The 19,390-nt window shown below is 45.0% G+C and overlaps 1 protein-coding gene across 3 annotated transcripts in view; it reads left to right on the plus strand.

The window, feature by feature from the left end:
* Positions 1–19,390, plus strand: part of LOC102797270 (titin-like) — a 170,353-nt gene that overhangs the window by 26,389 nt on the left and 124,574 nt on the right. For 2 of the 3 annotated variants that reach the window (XM_087853003.1, XM_087853004.1), the window contains exons 39-66: positions 1,657–1,701; positions 6,572–6,850; positions 7,053–7,619; positions 7,832–8,113; positions 8,190–8,468; positions 8,554–8,835; positions 8,916–9,194; positions 9,287–9,574; positions 9,684–9,962; positions 10,070–10,351; positions 11,086–11,364; positions 11,482–11,760; positions 11,887–12,543; positions 12,630–12,908; positions 12,991–13,272; positions 13,394–13,669; positions 13,746–14,024; positions 14,119–14,397; positions 14,524–14,811; positions 14,891–15,169; positions 15,423–15,704; positions 16,053–16,331; positions 16,419–16,700; positions 16,789–17,067; positions 17,173–17,460; positions 17,564–17,842; positions 17,923–18,204; positions 18,365–18,643. In XM_087853003.1, the coding sequence (XP_087709129.1) occupies positions 1,657–1,701; positions 6,572–6,850; positions 7,053–7,619; positions 7,832–8,113; positions 8,190–8,468; positions 8,554–8,835; positions 8,916–9,194; positions 9,287–9,574; positions 9,684–9,962; positions 10,070–10,351; positions 11,086–11,364; positions 11,482–11,760; positions 11,887–12,543; positions 12,630–12,908; positions 12,991–13,272; positions 13,394–13,669; positions 13,746–14,024; positions 14,119–14,397; positions 14,524–14,811; positions 14,891–15,169; positions 15,423–15,704; positions 16,053–16,331; positions 16,419–16,700; positions 16,789–17,067; positions 17,173–17,460; positions 17,564–17,842; positions 17,923–18,204; positions 18,365–18,643 (8,289 nt within the window). Of the gene's footprint in view, positions 1–22; positions 527–818; positions 1,323–1,656; positions 1,702–2,061; positions 5,728–6,571; positions 6,851–7,052; positions 7,620–7,831; positions 8,114–8,189; positions 8,469–8,553; positions 8,836–8,915; positions 9,195–9,286; positions 9,575–9,683; positions 9,963–10,069; positions 10,352–11,085; positions 11,365–11,481; positions 11,761–11,886; positions 12,544–12,629; positions 12,909–12,990; positions 13,273–13,393; positions 13,670–13,745; positions 14,025–14,118; positions 14,398–14,523; positions 14,812–14,890; positions 15,170–15,422; positions 15,705–16,052; positions 16,332–16,418; positions 16,701–16,788; positions 17,068–17,172; positions 17,461–17,563; positions 17,843–17,922; positions 18,205–18,364; positions 18,644–19,390 lie in introns of all 3 variants that reach the window. The other variant, XM_087853005.1, reaches the window with a different exon arrangement.

Consider the following 19,390-nt stretch of genomic DNA (forward strand, 5'->3'; position numbering starts at 1 on the left):
TCTACTCTTTCTTATTGCCCAGATAAAAAAGCCTTAGCTAGCGTGTCAAGCACTGGGGCTGAGGCTAAGCTATTTCAGAGACTGGAGGCTCAGAGTGAGAGTTTCAGCTCTCTGTCAGTGGGACAAACAGCCCACAGCGTTGAGTTTACTGAGACGATCACTGAGAGTTCCTCTGTGTCTTGGAGCACGATTGAGATAAGCTCGATGGAGAGGAGCTCTGAGAGCAGCTTTGACTTGAAACTCTCAGCCAGTCCGAAGCTGCTGATGGAAATGAGCGATGTCCGAGTGAAAAGTGGTGAAATGGCAGAGTTCAGCTGCTCATTCGACGGCCAGCCCTTCTCCGGGGTGGTATGGGAACATAACGGCGAGAGCCTGGTGGACACCGAGCGGGTGAGAAGCTCTCAGAGCGGTGGCTTTTTGTCCCTGGTCATCCAGGGCGTCGGTGTGGCGGACCAGGGCATGTACCGCTGCACCGCTACCAACGAACTTGGCCACAACAGCTCCTCTGCTCAGCTCACTGTTGAAGGTGGTTAATCTTCCTTTTTTTTGTCAGCCTGTCTCTCCATCTGGTCCATCCCACCTTTCCAGCTGCTCCTCCCGCTTAGTGCTCCCCCACCCCCATGACTTAATATTTAATATGTTATCCTGTAACCTCTTGTAGTGTAATAAAATAACAAACCCTAGTCCAGTTTATCCTCCCCTCCTGTCAGCTTCGCTACGCTAACCTCATCATTCATCCTATTAACCTTTAGCATTTAGAGTCATGGCCATTTACTCTGTGACCCCTAATTACTTTTCCTAACTCTATTCTTACCCAGCTAAAGAAGCAAATCTCAAAGCAGAAACCCCCATCCCTACCGATTCAGTGCGCAAAGTGTCACAGGCACACAGGGAGACCCCTAGAGATCCCTCTGACCAAGACAAGCAGGAGGTGGTGGAGAAGCTGGGACCATCACCTCCATCTTCCCAGAGACCTTACAGCCTCATCAGCCTGTTGTATTTCCCTGACGTCGTGCCTAATGAATACCAAGGTCATCGCCCTTCCAGCTGCCCCGACTTCCTGATCAAACTCCCCCCTGAGCTGCTGATCAGAAACAAAGGCAGTGGCTCCCTGAATTGCGTTGTGAAGGGGCTTCCCACTGCGTTTGTCATTTGGCTTTACAACCAGTTGAATGCTGAGGAAACTGTGTGTTACTCTGTGAAAAATGAAGACCCCTCAAGCTGTATAAAAGTTAACAATGTGGGACCTGGAAAAGGGGGCTCTTACGTTTGCAAAAATATCAGCTCAGCCGGAGATGCTGAGTGCAGCACACTGACGAAAGGTTGGCATCTGCATGCTTTTGGTCCTTCTGCTCGCTAAGGCTTCTTTACACCACTCATTCACACTGCTCTTCACCCACACAGCCAGCAGAGGCACACTTCTTCACAGGGTGACAACACTTCTTCAACAAGGTCATAACCACTGTGTGCTCACACCACTTAGTGTTTGAAAAAAAGCCCAGCGGTGCTGCACACTAAAAGACCAAACAGGAGCATGCACAAACGTCAGTTAAACGAAACAAAAAACGGACGGATGCACGAGCCACCACTGGTTCTAACAGTCTCCCGGGAAGCTTTAGGAATGTTTTTAATTTGTGAACATCTGTGTCTTTACAGTAACTACAGAGGAGAAGGTGACTCAGGTCCAGGAGGAAATAAAAGGTAAATATGGCTTTTATCCGTCATGTCTCCATCCTTAGTCTTAGTTGAGAAGTTGTTTTTGTTCTTTGTCTACAGGTTGGGTTGGTAAGAAGTTCAAGGGCACTTTTACGAGTTTACTTTGATAACTGAATCAAGTTCAGAGTGGACTCGGGACTTTTATTATCTGACTCTGATCATGTAGAATTTGTTTTGATTGAGGAAAAAGTCTTTGAATCCTGGATGCAGCGTTATAGACGTTTTTAGTCAAACATGTAAAACAGTGCTCCTGTACTGAATATGAATTGAACTGTAGTTTTCCTGTTTTCAGCAGACTGTACTGTGGTTGGAGTGTGAGTGTTAACCTGTGATTATTCCACTCAGTCTTCTCTAGCTCAGCCGTCACAGTGGAAGAGGAAACCCAGGAGTCATACTTCACTGGCATAGAGATAGCAGACAAAACCAAAACACTTGAACTCGAACCAGAGTCTAAACGCTTCTCCAGCACTTTGGAAAAGAAAAAGGAAAAACCAGTTTTCCTCAGTGAACTTTCTCCAGCAGCTGTGACTGTCGGAGAAACGGCTACGTTTACCGTCAGAGTGTCCGGCTTCCCTAAGCCCACCGTTCAGTGGTTTCACAACGGGCACACTATAACCAGTTCATCTGTGTATACATTTATTCACGAACACGATGAGTACAGCTTGGTGATTAACACAGTTCACAGGGAATGTGAAGGAGAGTACTCCTGCACGGTCAGCAACAGATTTGGCCAGTCAACCTGCACTTCCTACCTGCACGTTCAGGTGAAGGAGCCAGAAAAGGAGGAAAGAGCCGATGAGAGAACATTTGCAGTGACTGGTAAGCGCCCAGAATTCACTAAAACTATCGAATCTCTTCAGCGGCAGGAGGGGGCTCAGGGTTTCTTCAGTTACGCTGTGACTGGAGATCCTCTCCCTGAGGTCCAGTGGCTTAAAGGCACTTCCCACATCCAGCCGAGTGGGTTCTATATCATTGTGAACAACCCGGATGGATCCGGTTTTATTAACATTAAGAGTGTCAAACAGGAGCACAGCGGCATTTACACCTGTAAGGCCTCAAACCAGTACGGGGAAGCCTGTTGTACTGCAGAGCTGCTGGTGTTCAGGGAGAAAGCTCAGGAAGAGGACACGTTAGTACAGAAAACAAAAGGTTTGACGATATCGATGGCAGAACAAACCGCAGAACTCAGATTACACCAGGAAAGATCCCGGTCTGAACACATGATCTATACCATTAGTACTGAAGACCGACAAATTATTCCCAGTGAAGAGGTGGAAACGCTCAGAGAGCTCAGTCTCTCTTCTGCCACCCTTCATCGTGAGCAGCTTACCCACCAGGCAGCGGTGCTGCAGTCCCATGAAATAGAGGAGAGGGTTTCATTAGCCCCCAGCCATCCACCTCAGGTCTCAGCTGTCCCTGTTAAACAGCATCACCTGGCTGCTTTCCTATCCTCAGTCCAGGAGAGACAAAAGATCACAGCGCAGCACTCTGAACGGATTCTCAGCCCCGAGGTAGTTGAGCTGGAGTCAGCCAAAGAGCAACCGCCCAAGCTCATGTCAGCTACGTCTGAGGAGGTCCTTCCCCTCAGCACAGTGAGAGCTGAGGCACTGATAGGTCAGAGTCCAGAACACGTAGAGACCTCCAGCGAGCCGAGGCAACTTGTTACTAGTCACCAGGTCGAGCTTGCTGTACCTATCGCTGATGAAATCTCGGAAGACATGCACAGAGAAGAGGAGGAGAGGAGTTTCAGAGTCACAGAGGGGGTAAAGATTTTATACTCGGCTCAGTATGCAGGACAGCTTCAACTTACAGAAGGACACACTGAGCATCTTCCAGCTTTAGATGCAGACATTAAAGGTTCAGCTGGCAAAGAGCAGCCAAAACCAGTGGTAGCACCAGTGAGTGAAGCCAGAGTGGCTTTATCCAAAGAGCAAAAGCTTGAAATACAAAGACCCGAGCAGGAGAGCATTACCCCGTGCAAAGACATGGTTTATAATTCAGCCGTACAGACCGAAGAGAAATATGAGCTCTGTGCTGATCAAACAGGACAAGTGCCACATGGGGCATTTTCTGTAAGTGTGCAGCCACAGCAGGAGGGAGAACAGCTTCTGAATCTGCAGGTTATCAGTGATCAGGATGTTTTACTGTGTGAGGGAAGGTTGAGCAGTGAAAAACCTCCAACAGAACAAGCAGAAGCGAGGAAAAGTCCGACTTTGCTGCATTCAGTGACTCAAGAAGAACAGAGGACTGTAGTTTGTGAGCCAGCTTCAGAATTAGAAACAAAGATGAACGCCACCTCTGTCCAGCCAAAGCAAGAGTTGGTGCAACCAAAACACCTTCAGTCGGTCCATTCTCTAACAGTTTTACCAAAAGAAGGCATACTCGCTGTCACCAAACCTGACCAGCAGGTGGCAGCACAGAAACTGGAAAAGGCTAGATGGCATGCAGCTACCTCAGAAGAGAGAATGGAGGTCACTGCGGATTACCACAAAGATCTTGACATGTCTGTGATCAGCGCTCGACCACAGCCGCGTACTGAGTCCAGGCCTCTACGCAGCCTTGCTGTGTCCTCCCAGCCCACGCAGCTCCCAAAAGAGACTCCTTTTGTTACGAGCGTCACGCCACAGCGAGCATTAGTCCAGAAAGAGGATTACTGGAATATCATGCAGTCTTTGATCATCACAAACAATCAAAGTCTGGAAGAGGGTCACACTACTAGCTTCAAAACTGATGAAAAATTTAAGCCTGAGATTAAAATTGAGGCCAAGATACCAAAAAAGCAAGTTTTCATAGAAGAAAAAGCAATGGCCACCGAAAGCTGCACTATCTTAGAGGCGGCTGAGGAGGACTTTGCAGTTCAGATCCAGGAAGGTCAGTCAGTCCGACAGTCAGTGTTTCTAGAAGAAAAACAAGTCATCGTAGGAGAGCGGTCGAGTGAGATTCGTAAATTCGAGGGCTCCGCGGTCAGTGTTAAGACACAGCCTAAAGGGTTTCTTTTTGTCCCAGAGGCTCAGGATGCTCTGACTCTACCGAAGGAACTGAATTTCATCATTTATGCCCCCAAACCATCTAGTTTGAATGTACGACATCAGCTCAGAGATGCTCTTCACTCAGCTGTGGCCAGTAATCCACCAGTTTTACTGGCTGATGTTGTTGGAAGACTAGAGGCAGCGGAGGTCCATGAGGTCAAGGTTCAGAGAGAGCCCAGGCAGGCTGCATGTACCTATCTTATCACATCTCCAGGTTCCCCCCTGGAGATCACGCTGACTTTTGAAGGTGATTACCCTCAGACAGCTGACCTTAGGCATGAACTCCAGGTAGCTTTGCATGCTATGGTTTCCCAAGAACAGCCAAGTCTTACATCAGAGCAGCCGGGCACCATGCACATTGATAAGCCTCAAAAAGTGCAGGTCAGCTCAGTGTCCTCCAAGGAGGTGTTGTCTTCTGTGGTGGACTCTGTGGTGGTGGCAGAGAGCGCAGGCAGTTTACTTCCTGCTGTATCTCAGTCTGCAGCTCTGACGACAGAAGCCAGGGCTTCCTTTCAAAGTGCGACACTTCAGAGCCAAACCGAGGTCCACGAGTCCAAGAGCAGCAGGACAGTTAGATCAGACAAGGACGGCACAGTATGCCAGGCTGAACAGCATGTGGACATTTTTGTCCACAGAGAAACCAGAGAGGAATATCTTTCAGAGGCAATCATGATCAGTGAGTCCTCGGACAGTATCACTGATTATCCCGTCATCGTAGATGTTCTGGAGGATGTCTGTGCTGAGGAAAATGGCAGGGCTGTATTTACTGCCAGTGTTAAATACGTCACCAAAGTTAGCTGGTTTTTCAATGGGAAGCTGGTGAAATCTGGCAAAGAGTTCAAGTGTTTTAAAGACCGTGACACATACACACTAGTTATTGACAAAGTTGTCAAAGACCGCCATCAAGGAGAGTATGTCTGTGAGGCTGAGAATGAAGTCGGCAAGACTACGACATCTTCGAGGCTGACTGTGGTCCCACGAGGTTTGATGATGAGAAATTCTTTGATATCATCATCATCCACTAACTTCACACTGTGGTGAACGTCTGCTGTCTGCAAACCTCAACCAAAACTCAAAGTTTAGCAAATGAGCACAAAGGCAGAACTGAAAATGGCTTACAGCAGGGGTCCCAAAGTCACGGCCTGTAAAACTGACTAACGCGTGCACTTATGTCTGCAATTTTTTTTTGTTAAATACGAACGCAATGATAGCAGAAGTGCTGCCACGTGTGTGGGCAGACAGACCAGTGACGCCTCATTGAACTCCGAAATAAACACAGTTAGTGAGGAAAAAATGTCTCGTTATAAAATATTTGAAATTTTGAAAAACAAACATTTGTATTTGTGGGAGTTTGCTTGTTTGCTTTTCTTGTTCACTTGAACACTAAGGTGGCCGTCCAATGAGAGGACGTTGCCAGCCCACAGCTCATTTACCTTCGAGACACCTGTCGTGCAGTTTTTTTTCAAAAGAAAAGAATTTGGACTTTGAGGCTTTCAGCAGACAGCAGTGACATGATCACATCCCACTCCATCTACTCCTCTACAACCTTCACAGCCAAGCAGTCTCCTTTGACCACATGCCTTTAATCATTCATGTTTGCATGCCTTCTCTCCTTTTGTCGTCACAGACTTCCTGTTCATCACTTCAGCCTGTGCATTTTTTCTCCTCCACTTTCATCCCACCATAACTTTGTGTGTCACTTTCCGTCCCAGGTTCACTTCATCACCGTCTCCAGTACAAACACTAATTTTTGTTTCTATTTCATTTCAGCACCTGCTGTGTACTCACATGTTCTTGTTGCCTTTTTCTCTCTTTTGCAAACACAGTGAAGCCTGTGTTCAGGCACAGAATTGTCCCAGTGGAGATAAACATCGGCAGCTCTGCTAAGTTTGAATGTGAAACTGGGGACGCTCCAAACGTGAGCTTCAAGTGGCTCAAAGATGGACACCCCATCAAAGGGAGTGAAAAGTGCAGGATTATCAGTCGCTTCAGCTCTTCCTCCCTGGAGCTTCTGAGGACAACCAAGGATGACAGTGGCGAATACACCTGCAAGGCGTCCAATCAGCACGGCAGTGATGAATGCTCCGCCTCCCTCAGTGTCACAGGTAAGAGCCGTGCATTTTTCCTTCTTCTTGGCTGGTTGAGTTTGGAACTCATGTTGTTTTTATTCCCCCTCCGAGGGGATGATGGCGCGTTTTCGTCTTTGTGCTGGCGTTTTGTTTGTGTAATTGTTTCTTGCCCTGTTGGTTTGATTTTGGTTAAGGTAAAACTTATTAACACTGATTCTCTTCTTCTTAATCCCTGTAGAACAATTTCCTCCTGTCTTTATAAGTAAGCCTGACCCTCAGACTGTGTATGTTGGAAAGAGGGCTGTAATGCAGTGTGTAATAGCAGGAACTGCTCCTCTGAATGTTGTCTGGCTTAAAGACAACCAGGCCTTACCCAAAGTGCCCGCACACTACCAGAGCTCTTGTGAAAAGAATAAGCACACTCTTGAGATACCCAGTGCTGAGGCAGCTGACAGCGGGCTTTATGTGTGCAACGTATCTAACAAAGCTGGGACAGCTGAATGCCACATGGAGCTGTGTGTTATCGATAAACCCAACTTTGTAAGGCCCCTGGCTTCAGTCGCCGCTGTGGTTGGAGCTGCTCTGCACCTTGAGTGTCAGGTGGATGAGGACACTGGAGTAACTGTCACCTGGACCAGAGATGGCAGAAAAGTCCACCAGTCTCCCGACTGTAAACTGTTGTTTGAGGATAAGACAGTTACTCTTGATATCCTAAAGACCACACTGAAAGATTGTGGAAATTATGTGTGTACAGTGGCAAACGAAGCCGGCAGTGCGTCTTGCTCCACCATGGTGAAGGTACAAGGTAAGAGCTAGCTAGTTAAGTTTCAGGGAAACTGCAGCATTTGTAGCTTTTGCAAATCTGCAGTCCTGGAAGTTAACACAGTTCAATTCTCTGGTGTCCATTTTAGATGATAGACAGCAACTTAAATCTCTCCTCTTTCATTGCGTGGTTGCTGTTTTTGAATGCAGTCTTTGACTTCACAATAGCTCTTTGTTAACCACACACCTCTGCAGAGCCACCGGTCTTTGTAAAGCGGCTGGAAGCCACAACGATTTGGAAGCAGGGCAGCACCGCTCGCCTGCAGTGCACCATCAAAGGATCTCCCGAACTCCACAGCACCTGGTTCTTGAATAACAGTGAGCTGTCCACTGGTGGCAGACATGCTGTCGGTCTGAAAGACGGTGTCGCCACTCTCGAGATACACGATGTCCTGTTGACTGACAGTGGAAACTATACCTGTGAGGTTCTCAATGAGTGTGGGTGTGAAAGCTGCAGCATTAAAGTAACAGTGAAAGGTGTGTAGAGTTGTTGGCAACAAAAGGCCCAAGTCTGTGCAAAAACACATATAACCAAGCTGTATGTTCCCTTTAGAACCTCCGTCAATCAGAAAGGAGTTACTGTCCACTGAGGCAGTCAGAGGATCGGTAGCTGTGCTGGAGTGTGAGATTGCAGGCTCTGCACCGCTCGAAGTGTCTTGGAAAAAGAATAAGAAACGCCTGTCCTCAGATAAGAAGTACAGCATAGTGTCACAGGGATCGCTGGCCTCTCTGGAGATCCAGTCCTTTGAGAGCGCCGATACTGGTGAATACGAATGTGTCGTATCGAATGAGGTTGGGTCAGCAACCTCCAAGTCAGTACTTAAACAAAAAGGTTAGTGGTGTAAAAAAGGACTTTCATTACAACGTCCCAATGTCTGGCAGGTGTTGACATTATGATACCAATCGTGTTATTTCAGAGCCACCTGTGTTCTCAAAGAGGATTGAGAGCGCTACAGCAGTTTTGGGAAATACAGTGAAATTACAGGGAACCCTGAAAGGTTCAGTTCCCATCACCATTAAATGGATGAAAGACTCTGAGCTCCTCAGAGATGATGATCCCAATATCAAAATGTCCTTTGTGAACAGCATCACTAGTATTTCCTTCTCATCTGTTGAGCTAAAGCATGGTGGAAAGTATACTTGTCTCGCTGAAAATGAGGCAGGACAGCAAAAATGTGAAGCTACCTTAACTATTCAAGGTTAGAAAACATTCCCATTACAAATGTTTTCAGAGTTCAGATCTAACTGTTTGTTAAGTGTAAAATTCAATGTGTTTTAGAACCTGCTCGGATTTTAGAGAAAGCAGCCTCCATCAGCGTGACTGCAGGCGACTCTGCCACGCTGGAGTGCACCGTTTCTGGAAGCCCTGAACTCAAAGTGAAATGGTTCAAAGACGGCAAGGAGATGATCAGTGGTCGTAAATATAAAATAGCAGTTAAGGAGAACACTGCCATTTTAAAGATTCTCGCAGCAGATAAAGGTGACACTTCCGAGTACAAGATGGAAGTGTCCAATAAAGTTGGAAAAGACGAGTGCACGTGCTCGGTTACAGTTATAGGTCAGTTTTAGTCAATAAAACATCATTAATATCAATTTGTCCGATCAGCACAAGTGGAGCTTGTAATATGTTTGATATACTTCCCTACACAGATCGTGCAGTTCCCCCATCCTTCACCAAAACTCTAAAGAAAGTGAATGGGAGCATTGGCAGTAATATCACGTTGGATTGCAGGCTTGCTGGATCTCAGCCGATGGCTCTGTCTTGGTACAAAGACAATAAAGAAATCCACAGCGATGCAAAATATAAGCTTGATTTCAGTGAGAGTACAGCCTCTGTGACAATAACTGGCCTGGATCAAAGCGATGGTGGAGTTTATACATGCAAAGCTTCTAATGATGCTGGAGAAAAAGAAACCAGTGGTACTCTCTCCATCAAAGGTCAGAGAAGCTGCATTACCTCAAGTTAAGCAGTAGCCATTAGAGATCAACACAGGCTTAATGACAGGGTGTAAACTGATTTGCTGTATTTCTTCCCAAATGACTCCAGAACCTCCAGCCTTTACCTCGAAACCTGAATCTCTTGATGCATCCCCGGGATCAAATGTTGTCTTAAAGTCTGACTTTACGGGATCGGCTCCACTTATCGTTAAATGGTTCAGAGAGGAGAAAGAGATTTTCACTGGGGGAAAGTATTTCATAAAGAAAGACTCCTCTTCCAGCTCCCTGGAGCTTCAGTCTGTGAAACCCAGCGACTCTGCCAAATATACATGCCAAGTATCCAACGACGCTGGGAAGGTTGACTGCACTGCAGCGCTCTTCATAAAAGGTGCAGAAAAGCTGCTGCTTTTGTTCTTTCTTTAAAACGTGTTAAAAAGCTGTTTTCCTTTAATTAACCTCTTTATCGCATCTATAATTGTTACTCTTAATTTACAGAAGCCCCAACATTTATGATGAAGCTTGAACCTTCAAAGCTGCTGAAAACAGGACAACCTCTGAAGTTGTCCTGCAAAGTGCAGGGCACTCCTGTTATTACTGTCACGTGGTTTAAAAATGGCTCAGAAATGGTTTCAGACCGCAGACACAACATGACCTTCGACGGCTCGTTGGCCACTCTGGAGGTTGAGAGTTGCTCTGTAGAGGATAGTGCAGATTACGTCTGTGTGGCGTCCAGCGAGGCCGGCAGGGAGCAGTGCAGCAGCTGTGTAACAGTGAAAGGTTGGTTCACTCTTCACCGGTCAAAGACTCCGTCTCCAACACCAAGATTAAACCTGGTTCAAGACGCAGGTCTTCATCTAGGTTTAGTTTGTGAAACTTGCTAATTGATTTTACTCTTGTTGCTGTCCTCAAACTTTAGATTTGTTTCCATCTAAAGTCTGGTCCACATGGTTTTCTCACATGTTCGGTGCTGCATGCATTATATGGACGTCAGTGCAGGGTTTAGTTACTCTCCATCAAAGCAGAGACTCCCAGTAATGGTATATTTGTAAGAATCTAGCAGGGGATTACTGGGGTTTCTGGCCGGACTGTTGGTGTAAATGGTTGTCAGCCATGTTATTAACAGCTGACCTTTTCGTACAGATGTTTAATGGACAGACTGCATTAACTGACAGTGTGAACTTGTGTTTTGAATATGCCATGCTAACCCTATAAATTAAAAATAAAGAGCCATGCAGGTTATTCAAATGCTCTGAAATGTCCATGTTTTATGAGCGTGTGTTGGCCCTTTGCCTCAGCAGATGGTCTAAAGAAATAAACCCATGACACATTACCTGTAACCCAAGGATTACTAGTCATTTAAAAACCATTGTCCAGTACAGGTTCACTGTTACTCAGAAAACCTAGAAACTAGAATTTAAAGGCTAAATGAACTCTGTGGACCAGACTTTCCACATCAGACTAGAATTATTTCTTCATGCCTGTAAATGTATTTTTTATTCTCTGTTTTTTAGAGCCTCCATTGTTTGTGAGGCCTTTTGAATCAGCTGAGCTTGTTACGGAGTCTGAGATTATCTTGGAAGCAATCGTTTCAGGTTCCCCTCCATTTGAAATAAGCTGCTTCCTCAACGATAAGCTGATCAGAAATGACAAAAGACATAAAATCAGTGTGGAAAATGACACAATCACTCTTCAGATCTCACACTGTCAGACTGGAGATGAAGGAACATACAAGTGCACTGTTTCAAACGATGTTGGGGAGACATCTTGCTCTTGCCAGATTTCTCTGAAAGGTTTGTGGCGGGAGAGTTTGCCTCGCTGCATGCGTCCACTGTCATTGCAAAGGTTTAGGATTTCAGTTTCATTTAGACTGCCTGTGAATGATGACAACATATGTGTTTTCCCACTAGAACCACCATCATTTGTTCAAAGACTAAAGGATATGTCCTGTATTGTGGGCTCTGAAATCTCCATGAAGTGTATGTTGTCTGGGTCACTTCCCATGACTTTGTCCTGGATCAAGGATGATCGTGAACTTACGGAAGACGAGCATTTTCAGATGTCCTGTGAAACCACAAGTGCCTTGTTGAATTTGAAAAATGCTCAGTTGTCACATGGCGGGAAATATGTCTGTCAGGCGCAGAACAAAGCCGGGACTCAGAGATGTGCCGCAGTGCTCATAGTGACAGGTTTGTACGATGTTCGTGGGTCCTAATCGTCCGCTTTTGCCTTTTGTGTCGAGCTTGCCGCTTCATCTGTCGCATGCAGCGCAGTGATCAAAACTAAGTTACCTTTGAATCATTTTGTTATCGCAGAGCCAGCAAGTATTTCAGAGCACCCAAAGTCCATCAGTGTAACCCATGGCGACCCAGCCAGATTTGAATGCAGGTTTTCAGGCACTAAACCGCTGAAGGTCAGATGGCTTAAGGCGGGAAAGGAGCTGCCGTCAGGACAGAGATACAGAATACAGAGCACAGACACGAGCTCTGTGCTCAAGATAATAAAAACAGAGAAGAGCGACAGCGGTGATTACACTGTCGAAGTTTCAAATGTTGCTGGGCACAGTTCGTGTGACGCATCAGTTACAGTCTTAGGTCGGTTTCCCAAAGCTTTGTTGAATCTGTTTGCAGTTCTTTCTACAGTCACCCTGACAATGTTTTTTTTTTTCAACTTGTATGTAATAGATCAGATTATTAAACCGTCCTTCACAAGGAAACTGAGAGAGACTGAAGGTATAAAAGGATCGTGTGCTCATCTAGAGTGCCTCGTATCTGGTTCTCTGCCGATGACGATACAGTGGTACAAAGATGAAACAGAGATCCAGACTTGTCAAAAATATAAATGCACGTTTTTCGAAAATGTTGCTTTCCTGGAAATCGGCTGTCTCGACAGTAGAGACAGTGGGAGCTACACTTGTGTGGCTGAAAACGAGGCAGGATCTGCCCAGTGCTCCGGGATTTTGTCTGTTAAAGGTTTGATCTCATGCATCATCAGTAGTTTTTCAGTTTTTTACAGATTTGTGTTGTATGATAGCATTTTGGGGTTTTTCCACCAACAGAAGCACCACGCATTCTTGAAAAACCGGACTCCAAGAATGTGTTGCCTGGATCAAAGGTTAGGTTTACTCTTCGTGTCTCTGGCACACCTCCGCTCGCCATCAAATGGTTTAAAAACAAAAAAGAAATCCTTCCGAGTGCCGAGTGCTCTGTAATTAAAGACAACACTTCAAGCTCCCTAGAGCTCTTCTCTGCCAAAACCTCTGACTCTGGAGAGTATGTTTGTGAAGTCCAGAATGCTGTGGGCTCCGCTTCATGCAAGGCAGCACTCTTTGTAAAAGGTTCATATTGGAGCTTCATCCTTTTTCTTCACTTTGAAAATGATGACCGTCTTTAAGTCACTTCTTCATGTATTTATTTCAGAGCCCCCGTTTTTCACTGAAAAACCTGAAGCGGTGTCATTAGTGCGTGTCGGAGGCAGCAAGGTGTTTGAGTGTGAGGTTGCTGGTACCCCAGAGATCTCCATGAAATGGTTCAAAGATGGAGTTCAGATTCACCAAAGCCTCAAATACAAGATATCATTTCTTACCTCTGTTGCCATTTTAGAGGTTTGTGTAGTTAGTCAACAAGACAGTGGGAAATACTTCTGCGAGGCCTCCAACGAAGCAGGCACAGAGAGTTGCACTTTTGAGCTTGTAGTGAAAGGTTGGTTTTCTTTTCTCTGTTTATGTGAAAATTAAGATCAAGTTAAATGCTAAGTTCTGTATGTTATTAGCTTTAATTGATCCAAAGGTTTCTTTAGAGCGCTTTGCTTTGTTATTTTCAGAGCCTCCGTCATTTGTTGAAGAGCTATCATCTCTGGAAGTCGTTAAAGGTTCCACGGCAGCGTTTGCTAGCAAAGTTGCAGGAAGTGCTCCGTTCAGTGTCACATGGTCTAAAGATAAAAAGGCAATTTTATCCAGCCAAAAGTACATTATTGTTGATAGTGAACATGTGGGCTTAAAAATCCAGGACTGTGACATGGATGATGTGGGCACCTACCAGTGTGTGGTAGCCAATGAGGTTGGGAGCTGCTCTGGCTCGGTGGTGTTGTCTCTGAAAGGTTGGTTTTATCAATGACCCAACACTCAATGTGTTATATATGCTCTGGTATTACAACAGTGTCTTCTCCCTGTTAGTGCCTCCAAAGTTTATTAAGAAGATAAAGAATGTCTCCACTGTTGTGGGAGATGCTGCAGTGTTTCGTTGCTCTGTGGAAGGGCCCTTGCCACTCTCTGTGCTATGGAAAAAAGATGAAAACTGGATCCAAGATGATCCGAAGATCAAGCAAATTTTCCAGAACAAAGAGGCCACTCTCAGGATTCTTGCTTGTGCGGCTATTCACAGAGGGAAATATACCTGCCATGTTGTAAACGAGGCTGGGCAAGATGTGTGTTCAGCAACACTGACTGTGCAAGGTACCTTTACTTCAAGCAGTTTATCTAACATTAGGCTGATTTCCAACTACACCAAGAAGTACATTTACTTCTTCTTTTTTTTTTGGCATCTTAGAACCACCAACGATTGAAGAGAAACCGGAGGTTGTTAAAGTGACTTGTGGAGATCCAGTTAGCTTTGAATGCAGGGTAGCTGGAACTCCTCATATAAGTGTAAAATGGATCAAAGATGGGAACGAGCTCCAGTCGAGCAGAAAGCATAATCTCTGCTATGGGGGCAACCTCAGTAGACTTAACATAATGTCCTCTCAGCTGGAAGACGGTGGAGAGTACATGTTTGAAGCCCAAAACGCAGTTGGGACTTGCAGATGTAAAGTGAAGCTGGTTGTTTTGGGTTGGTAGACTCTTTGACTCTTGGTTTACAGCTTTACATGTGTATTTTTATCACAGTACAAATAGAAGACACGAATATTTGAAGTTTTCTCTGACATTAATTATCTTCTGCTATCATTTTAAACAGAAGAGTTGATTCCTCCCACATTCATTAAGAAATTAACAAACATTCAAGGAATTATGGGTTCAGTGGTGACCATGGAGTGCAGAATAACCGGTTCGCTTCCTCTGACAGTTGAATGGAGCAAAGGGAAACAAAAGATTACAGAGAGCTCCAAGTACAAACTTGTACACACTGAAAATAGAGTCTTGCTGGAGTTAAAACTTACTGGGAGTGTTGACACAGGAGAGTACTCCTGCAAAGTTACCAACAAAGCAGGCAGCTGTGTGTGCAGTGGAGTCCTCACAGCTAAAGGTTAGCATTCAGTTTATGGATTTATCAGCTCACGGGCTCTTAGTCACACATCATCATCATTCTTCTCTGTTGGTTTTAGTGCCGCCAAGATTCATAGATGAGCTTGAGTCTCAGGCTGTTATTCCCAAGTCTGACGTATTCTTCAAAAGTGTCTTTGAAGGGACGTCTCCGTTTATGGTGAAATGGTTCAAGGATGACATCGAACTCATCACTGGGCCATTGTGCAGAGTTAGACTGGAGAAATATTCCTCCTCTTTAGAGCTCTGCTCAGTGGGTACTCTGCAGCCTGGGATTTATTCCTGCCAAGTTAGCAACGAAGCAGGCACGGCGAAAAGTGCGGCACAGTTACTGGTGAAAGGTTGGACTATTCTTTTTTTGTCCGCCATCATCACCGTGCATTTAACTCCATCTTTTTTCTCCATTTTTCACAGCTCTTCCCTGTCTTCATGTGTCTTTTCTTTGCTTTATTGCCTTCCAGAAATATCTGTGTTATTTTCAGAGTCCCCTGCCACAGCAGCCAGTCATGTGTCTGCATCCTCCATCCGTCCCATTACTGCTCAAGTGCTACTTTATGCTGAGGATAGTAACTTGATATTTTTCTTACTTTGCAGAACCACCTCAGTTTGTCCTGAAACTGCCTCCCACTACGACTGTGAAACAGTACGAGGGACACTGCTTTGAATGCAAGGTCACCAGTGTACAGTCCCTGAGAATATGCTGGTACAAAAATGACCAACAGATAACTGATGGAGGGAACTATAAAACAATGTGTGTTGACTCAACTGCATACCTCCAGATCTCCAATGCAACATTTGACAATAACGGAGTTTACACTTGTGAGGCTCATAATGATGCTGGCAGTGCAAGCTGCAGCAGCATCCTCACAGTTCAAGGTCAGCTTTTGAGTAGAGACTTGGCTTGTGGATTTTGCTTCCTCTAAACATATGTTGCATGAAGAAAAGGATAATTCGCTGTGTTGGAAGCTTGAATTCGCTGTTTCTTTCTGGAATTGGGTCTTTTTTCTTCAAAATCAAATTTGTCTTCCAGTATGTTGGGGAACACGATTTAACCTACTCTCCTATCATGAATATTAGGACTTTGTCTCTCCTGATGAGCTTTTCTTTTTCTGTTTAACTCTCCACAATATTTCTATTGGTTGAAACTGTCCGGATGAACTGCTTGCTTCGTGTCAAGTCTTCATGAATGCTTCATCTGTTAATATATCTCATTGTATTTTCTAGAGTCCCCCTCCTTTGTTAAAACTCCAAGCCCTGTGGAGGCCATAAAAGGCAAAGATGCTAGTCTGCATTGTGAGATGTCTGGCACCCCACCTTTCCAGGTTAACTGGTACAAAGACAACAGGCCACTAAAGGAGGATAGAAAATGCAAGATGGTCAATGTGGGCAGCTTTGCTACACTTCATATTATAAAGCTGGAGCAAGATGACGCCGGGCTTTATGAGTGCAGGGTGTCAAACAATGTAGGAAGTAAATCGTGCCACACTGCCCTTACTCTGAAAGGTTAGTGTAATATTAGTGGTCATTTCCTCAAAGCTTGGCCACGTGTGATCACCTCTCCTCATCTGTGATCTTTCCATCACTGTTCAGAACCACCAGTGTTTGTGGAGAAACTGGTCGATCGGTCAGTGAGACTCGGTCAGCAGCTGACGCTGACAGCTACCGTGCACGGCTCGGAGCCACTGACTGTGTCTTGGGTTCAGGACAAGGATCATATTCTCAGAGAAAATGACAACAGGAGGATCACCTTTGAAAACAATGTGGTTGCTCTTGTAGTGCCCCAGGCTGACCCAACCACAGCTGGTAAATACACCTGCCAGCTGAGGAACGACTGTGGAGCGGTAGAGTCGGTCTCCCAAGTGACGGTTCTAGGTTTGTAGAACTCCAAAGTTAATTGCATTACCATTGCAATTAATTACCAGGATTTCTTTAGCCTAACGCGTTCTTACATAATCTTTAGAACCTGCTGCTATCGTGGAAAGCCCGGAGCTGTTGAATGTGAAGTCAGGAGAAACTGTGTCTCTTGAGGTAACAGTATCTGGCTCACCAGAACTGAAAACTACATGGTTCAAGGGCAACAAAGAGCTCTCTGCTAATGCAAAGTATCATCTGAGCTTCAAAAAGCAGCTTGCCACCCTGAAGATTCTGTCTGCTGACAAAGCAGATGCCGGAGAATACACACTGCAGGTTGCAAACCACATTGGAACATCCTCTTGCAAAATTAAGCTCACAGTCTCAGGTTTGTGTTTTTTGTGTTCGCTGTCCATTTGTGAGCATGTCTTCTTCTTGTCTTCTTCTTTTTAATGAGCAATCAGCTCTCCATGTTATTGTTTCTTTACAATAGATAAGTTGATTCCACCGAGTTTCATAAAGAAGCTGAGAGATACCCACCTTGTTGTGGGTAAGCCTGGTGAGCTGGAGTGTAAGATTACCGGTTCTGCTCCTTTAACAACTTCCTGGTTCCATAATGGCCAAGAGATAAACAGTGGGCCGAACTATGACATTAGCAGCGTGGATAATGTGCGCACACTGAGCATTCCAGTGATTAAGACATCAGACTCTGGCAAATACACATGTAAAGCTGTGAACGCTGCAGGAGCCAGTGAGACAAGTGCTTCAATGAATGTGACAGGTCAGTAATCCAGAGAATATTTTAAACATGGTTTCCTCAGCCAGGATCAGAGGTTTGGTTACAGCAAATCTTTTTTTATTTGAATCTTTTTATTGGAAACCAGAACCTCCATCTTTTTCTGAAACGCCTGAGGCTCGAGAAACGTTGCCTGGCCAAAGTGTGTCTTTCTTGGCTAAAGTGAAAGGCAGCATTCCCATAAAGGTCAAATGGTTCAGGGGAGCCAAGGAAATGCAGCACGGGAGAGGCTGCGAGATCTCCCTGAAGGATGACGTCGCCACACTGGTTCTTCATAAAGTTGAAAAGTGTCATGCAGGAGAGTACACCTGCCAGATCATTAATGATGCAGGAAAGGACAGCTGCTCAGTTTTTCTGTTTGTGAAAGGTTTGTTAGCATTATATATGCCCGTCTTACAATTCATGTACTGATTTTTATTTAACTGACGGTGGACTTACCCCTCTCAGAGCCAGTCCACTTTGTGAAGAGGCTGAGGGACATTTCCATTGAAAAGAACAAGCCTCTGAGGCTCGAGGTCGCATATGCTGGAACCCCAACTGTAAATGTAACCTGGAAAAAGGATGGTAAACTCATCCAAGCCTCTTATCTGCACAACATGATCACCACAGACACCTCTTGCATCCTGGAGGTTCTGAACTCTGAAAGGATGGAGGCAGCTGGTAGATACTATTGTGAGGTAGACAATGGAGCTGGAAGTGACAAATGTGAAGCACAAGTTACAATCCTAGGTAAAATGATTGGTTGTGCATGTGAATGTGGATCACTCTGTTTTTCTTATGGTGACTTATGACCATGCATTCATTAATTTGGCCATTTTTTAAACACATTTTTCATTTATATGTTTACACATCTGTACTTAAACTAAACCACCCTGATCTCTCACTTTAGAAGCACCATGCTTTGTTGACAAGCTGGAGCCAGTGGAGGTAACGATGGGTGATGCGGTGACCTTAGAGTGCAGGATTGCAGGAACTCCTGTGATCTCTGTCACCTGGTTTAAAGATGATGGAAAGCTGCGCAAGTCCAACAGTTGCTCAATGGACTTTGCAGATGGCATTGCCACTTTGAAACTGTTCAAATCTACCAAGTCTGATCACGGTGAATATATCTGCAAGGCCGAGAACCGGGTTGGTTCAGCCTCCACCAGCTGTAGCGTGGCTGTGAAAGGTGATGCTCACGTTCACTACTTCATTTTTCTACATTAATGAAGAATGAATGAAACCTGGTGTGACTGTGAATATTTTAAAGACATTTTTCGAGCTGTTTTGTTGAGTTACAAGGATTCTTAAAAGTCAACAACGAGCTTTAATCCAGGTTCATATTTAGAGGTTTCCCACCTTTCAGACAAGTACTGCAAAAGAGCAGCCGCTGTTGTTTAGGAACACAGTATTTAGTCATCGAGGTCTAAAAACGGATCTTAGTTTATCTCCAATATTTCATAACCTCCATCACCTATTATTATTAGATGGCAGCGTAACAGGGAAGCGTGAAGCCAACCAAACCGTTGTTTCTCAGAACCAGCCTGCCCGGCATAATGTTGAGACTGAAGATATACTTGAAACACTCAGAGGACAATTCCCATGTTTATGTAACAGTAAGTGAATAATTCATAGATGCCAGTCATGTCAGAAAAGGTGGTGCACGAACCAACACGTTTCCTTTGTCTGATTCCCAGATATCGTTCTAATCACTGATGCTGTTGAATGTAGTTGTGGTCTGCGCACCAAATGCGCCTACATTTCCCGAGGTTCAGATTGCAGCACAGAGATTGTCCCTTTGCTGTGGCTTCACCTAAACTGTGGAACATTAGACACTTTCAAAACCCACCTGAAAACCCTCTTATTCTCTTTTAAATCAGAATAAGTTCTGATTACTTTTGTGCTCTTTCTTACTCAGATCTTCTCGATTTATATT

The sequence above is a fragment of the Neolamprologus brichardi genome, chromosome 16 (assembly GCF_056152115.1).
Source record: "Neolamprologus brichardi isolate AB-2024 chromosome 16, ASM5615211v1, whole genome shotgun sequence".
NCBI lineage: Eukaryota > Metazoa > Chordata > Actinopteri > Cichliformes > Cichlidae > Neolamprologus > Neolamprologus brichardi.